At 38.3% G+C, this 5838-nt stretch overlaps 1 protein-coding gene across 1 annotated transcript in view; it reads left to right on the forward strand.

The window, feature by feature from the left end:
* PRMT11 (arginine methyltransferase 11) overlaps positions 1-5179 on the forward strand; it is a 6216-nt gene extending 1037 nt beyond the window's left edge. The window contains exons 2-9 of the mRNA XM_078582057.1: positions 66-76; positions 2421-2576; positions 2959-3022; positions 3135-3277; positions 3390-3477; positions 3598-3713; positions 3809-3959; positions 4824-5179. Of these exons, the coding sequence (XP_078438183.1) occupies positions 66-76; positions 2421-2576; positions 2959-3022; positions 3135-3277; positions 3390-3477; positions 3598-3713; positions 3809-3959; positions 4824-5029 (935 nt within the window). The 3' untranslated portion in view covers positions 5030-5179. The remainder of the gene's footprint in view (positions 1-65; positions 77-2420; positions 2577-2958; positions 3023-3134; positions 3278-3389; positions 3478-3597; positions 3714-3808; positions 3960-4823) is intronic.
* The last annotated feature ends 659 nt before the right edge of the window (positions 5180-5838 follow it).

The raw sequence follows: 5838 nt of genomic DNA on the forward strand, positions 1-5838 counted from the left end.
TATGCTGCATCTTCTCTCGGGTATTTTATCGACATTTGTCTGACTTATTTTCTCTTTTTTTGCAGGTATCCATGAAGTACGTTTACGATGACTTGACGTTCGGTTGTCAAAGTTCTTTCAATAAACTTGTCTTTCTATTTCTGAAAAAAATACTTTTCGAATCTAACTGATTTGAAATTTCCGTTATTTTCTTGTGATACATGGTCGATAATTTTAGAACATCCTGCGTTTCAAAGCAACTTTTTATTTCAGTAGGATTAAGCCTGTGTTGTATCTTAAGCCTGTGTTGTATCGTTTATTTCTCACTTCTGACATCCCAATCTTAGATTTTTTGTTTTGAAATCCATTTAATATTAATCACCTCCAACTTATAGAACTCAAAATCTAGCTGAAAGTAGCATCAAATATATTTATGTCGAAGAAAAAACTCTTCACTTACGACCGAGTAGTTGCATAGTGTATGCTTTAATCCAGTTCAAATATATTAGTGATGAAGTCGGTTACTATGTATCATAAGCATATTCTCTTAGGTTACAGGCGATCATATCACTTTGCCATTTTGCATTTTTTTCTAAATTTGTAGGCTAATTTATCTTCTTAAACATCAACTGTTGCAGTAACACATTCTCACATATTCTGTCTTTATTCCACGATTCCACGCTATGATATCAGGTTCACAGTGCAGGGTGCTTCCCCTGTTCTCTAGTGAACTTTCAGTGTTTAATGATGTTAAAGTCTCATCAGTTGAATGGATTTCGCTGTGATATTTTCTGTGCAAAACATATGCGAAATCCTCAAAATAATGTCATAGGTTGCTGATGCTTTTAATGAGGATAGAGTGTAGTGACCGACTTAAGATTTAATTAAATAGCAGGATTCTGTAGAACAACAGTTCCTTCTCTAAGGACTGTATGTAAAGCCTCCTTCATTCCTGTCTGGGTCTTGATTGCTGCTTTGTTTACTTCTCTTTTTGTTTACACCCCTTGCAATCCTTGATTCTCAAGTCATCATTAATTTTTTTCTACTTTTGGCTATGTATCCAGGGATGTAGAATTAGCTGTCCCGGCAGAACTTTGTCATCCAAAAATCTTCACTGGCTCATGTGTCCTTCACATTTAAGATTTCTTTATTGTCATCCTAGTTGTTGACGAATGATGATAACAATGACAATTTTTTCTTCGTCATCATCATCCGGGCACTGATGAATGCTGAGGACATCAAGGACTCATCATCTTCCTCTTGTCACCTTGAACAAAAACCAGACGCTCGATGTGACGGACTTCTGGAAGACATTTGTAGTGGTAGGGGCTAGAGAGAAGTCCGGCAGTGGGAACCATCTTGTCAGAAGACTGGCAAGAGGGCTGGCAGCAGCGGAAGCTCACGGTGGCCAGCCGAAGGCGGCATACTGCAAGGGTCGGAAAAGGTGGCAGTGGACAGGGGAGTGGATTTTTCCCTTCATCGTCATTGTTCTAGTCATGGCCCGTTGCGAGGATGACATTAGCAATGATTATTGTCTCATTGTCTTTTGATTAGTTATTTACTACAACTTATTGAAGGAGAGGGAAGTCTGACTTTAGGAGGATCACGCACAGATGATGCAGATGATTGTTTTAGTCCTCGAATGAAAAGAGGACTTCTTCAGCTTCTTTCATTTTCTCAATTCTTGTTTCTCTCCCTTGCAAGACAAGAATTGGTTTTCTTGACTCTCAGAACACATTTGTTCTGAATTCTTGAATTTCCTGATCGGTCAAGCATTTCTATTAATCCGTTGATCAGGTCAGGTCTGGCGTTGACAATGACAAGATGGCTCTGACGAGAGTGTGGTGAACAGTTTGGGATGGGTCATTGGAGCATCATGGTAATTGTCAGGAAGCCCTTACAGAAAAAGTTCGGCTTGAGACTTCTGTTGGGAATGATCAAAGGAAAATTAAACATTCATTATCGGGGATATCAGGCTGATTTAAGTGGAATGGGGATATCAGACTCATGCCTTAAGAGTATCTGATATGCGTGAATCTGGCAAGAATTACTCAAGACAAAATGGAGAAGTCCTCTGACGACAGCAATGTCATTATATTTAATAACATTTGGTTAATTTTCAAGGGAGGAAAGGCTTCAGTCGAGAGTGCCATATTTGACGTTGAGGCACTAATATCTTTTTGGGGGGTAGGGGGATAAAAGCCGGATGTGCAGTCATAACTGTAAATGATGTGTACATGACTTTGTTTTTTTAATAGTATCAGGTGGGCCACCGGTTTCGGGTGGTCTGCCCTATTTTCTTTAAAAAAAAACTTCTGGTTAATTTTTTATTTAACCCTGTATGATAATACCTTATCTGTGAGCTGCTAATGATGTTTTTGAAATTTAATGAAGGCTTTTCTTGAGCATTGGTTGATTTATGAATTGAAAATGTATTGCAGGAAATGTTGAAGGATACTGTGAGGACAAAAACATATCAAAATGTCATCTATCAAAACAAATTTCTGTTCAAGGATAAAGTGGTTCTTGATGTTGGTGCTGGAACTGGCATCCTCTCTTTGTTTTGTGCTAAAGCAGGTGCCAAGCATGTCTACGCCGTGAGTTATTTAACACACAACATTGAAAGCTCGAATTTGAGAGTATACAATTCCTATGCTGTTGATTACTGCTTTTTTGTACCAGCATTTATCACACTGGCTCTTGTACCTGCGTCAATTTCTTGCATCTCAATCAATTTTATACAGTGCTCAATTAGAAGTTAATTCCTCTTGCAACTAGTGTTTTCTGAGATATAATTCCGCTTTTTATCTATTCCCAACTTTTCATGAACGTGGATTTAACCAGTCATAGCCACTCAGTGAATGTTTAAAATGTCAGAAATAAAAAAAAATTGATAGAACTTTGTCTATATTCACCGTTATACTCTTATTTCCGCTATTAATATTTATTTAAAAAACTACCCACCCAAATGCTCTGCAGGTGGAATGTTCCCAAATGGCTGACATGGCAAAAGAGATCGTTGAAGCCAATGGATACTCAGATGGTAACTTCTTCGCGTACCTCATCTCAGTCGAAAATTTTAATTTTCTATCGAAACTTCTTTGCATTGTTTCGTTTATTTTCTGATTTAGATTTAATTTAATGCTTGCCTCCAGTTATAACCATACTGAAAGGGAAGGTTGAAGAGATTGCCCTTCCAGTATCTGAGGTGGACATCATTATCTCCGAATGGATGGGATACTTCCTATTGTTCGAGAACATGCTGGACACCGTCTTATATGCTCGAGACAAGTGGCTAGTATGCACTCTTTCTCCCATCCTTATTTCTTGCCCTGTTAGCACATCGTGTGCTGATCTGGGTTTCTTTTTATGAAAACATTTTCCTTACAATTATCCTGCTTCATTCGCAGGTTAAAGATGGCATTATCTTGCCTGACATTGCCTCTCTTCATTTGACGGCCATTGAAGACGCAGACTACAAAGAAGACAAGATTGAATGCAAGTTATTTCATACCCCGTTATTACGTGGCATTAATTTATGTTACATTAACTTATGTCTGATTTCTATTATTTTTTATTTTGTTTGAACTTTCGAAAATTGAAATGTTTTACTCTCAGTTTGGAACAGCGTATATGGTTTCGACATGAGCTGCATCAGGAAACAGGCTATGCTTGAGCCACTTGTTGACACTGTTGATCAGAACCAGATCGTCACCACCTGCCAATTGTTGAAGGTGAATTAAACCGCATTGTGCCATTTTGCTCTACATGTAGCACTGTCCCTGCATTGACCGAATGCTTAATGGTTTCTTCTGATTCTTGAATCCAGAGTATGGACATTTCAAAGATGACTATTGGGGATGCCTCGTTCACTGCCCCCTTTAAGCTCGTGGCCGAGAGAAATGATTATATCCATGCTCTAGTGGCTTATTTTGATGTATCTTTCACAAAATGCCACAAACGTACGGGCTTCTCCACAGGTTTGCGCTCCCTCTCATATCCTGTCATCGGTTTAATTATTAGATCCTGTGTATCATTGTTATGATTCCCAACCCATGAAAGGTTTGTCATTTGTCAAAGAGGATAAATTCCCTTGGTATTGTTGTGGCCCTCTCCCAAGGAGGGCTGGCGAAAAGATGTAGACGGTTAACCAATTTCGAAAGAGGGATCCCCCTAGAGAGGTACATGCGATGATCAAGTCCTGTAGCTGCTGTTGTTACTCTGTTATCTTCCTATTTTCTCGTTATGTCGCTCTATTGCTCTCTATTCCTGTCAGAAGTTTGTCCGTGGTAGACATCTACGTCAAGGTCTCAATCATGTCTGGCTTTAATCCTTGGCTAGCTTTGAGTATAGTATTACTCCTGTTTACTTCTTTGAGTTTGTTTTAGAGACGAGGTTGGAAATCCAATCGTATTGAATCTTAAAATTTGATTGATTGATTTGCTGTGGTCGTTATTAGATTGATCCAGTCAGATTCATTGATCCGTACCGGTTAGGATTGAGTCGATCATTCAATCCGATTGTAAATCGGATCAATGGCTTTCCTAGAAGCAGTAGAGGTCAGTTTGCCCTGATGGTAATTGCATCGATTCTGATCAAAATACTCGATTGCTCAATTTGCCCTGATTGTCATTTAATTGATTCGACAAGGTCAATCATCTCCTGCTGGATTGAGATCAGATATTGATCCAAGAAAAAAAATGTTTTGGGATTGATAGATCAAAAAATGTTTTATGGAAGAGTATGCAGAATGACAATCTGTACTGAGTTTCTCTTCTAGTTGAATGGGTCTCCTATTCTTTGTGCAGGGTTTAAATTTCTATATTTAAAAATTTTGTGTGCAGGGCCTAGATGCAAGGCGACGCACTGGAAGCAGACTGTGCTATATCTGGAAGATGTGTTGACCATCTGCGAGGGCGAGGCTTTGGTAGGAAGCCTGACTGTAGAGCCCAACAAGAAGAATCCGAGAGATGTGGACATTACTCTCAAATACTCTCTTGAGGGGCAGCGCTGCCAAGTTATCCGGACCCAGCACTACAGAATGCGTTGATATATATCCGCTTTGAGGCGGCCTTTATATTTTGACTCAGATGAGGTGTGTTTCTTATTGCTCCACGAATATACTTTAATTTTAGCATTTAGTGTAACCCTCATCCCCACGTTTGGGTATAATTAATAGTTATTATTGAAGTTTATGCAATTTATATGTTTCAAAAAAAATTATGCTCTTGAAGATTGGAAGCACTCATCCTCCGGCATCTGAAGATTTCGAGGACAAAAGATGTCGTATTGTGCATAGACTTTTATTGGGTCTGTTGATTTGAGATGGTTTTTACGACAGTGAGAAAATTATTAAACCTTACGATAATTATATGTCATGTCTTTCTTTGGTAATGTTTTAATTAACTTTATCTAGTGATCGTATTTCCAGTTGGTTATGTTGGAATCATATTTTTTTTGACCAATATTCTTGTTAATTTCTTGGGTGAAACAAAGGGCCTCTACAACCGCATCCTAACTTACAGTTTTACATCTCAATCAGTAAAAACTGACAGTAATTAATTGGAAATTGTCAAAATGTAACCCATTTTAGAAACAGAAGCCACTATTTGTAATATTCTCTAGTTATTTCTCAACTAGTTTTATCATCGCAAAATACTTCTAAAGCGCAACTTCACATTTCTCCAACTCGTCGGACATGAAAATTTCAATCATTTCGGCCATTTGTGGTTGCTATCTCTTCATGCAAATATTGAGTTACATCTCAAGGATGGCTGCATTATGATGCTGAGGTTTAATCTTTTTTTATCTTTCGTCTGAGTTTATACCTTCTGTTCGTATCTCGCACGAGTTTTATGT

This window comes from Wolffia australiana, chromosome 10 (genome assembly GCF_029677425.1).
Source record: "Wolffia australiana isolate 7733 chromosome 10, ASM2967742v1".
NCBI lineage: Eukaryota > Viridiplantae > Streptophyta > Magnoliopsida > Alismatales > Araceae > Wolffia > Wolffia australiana.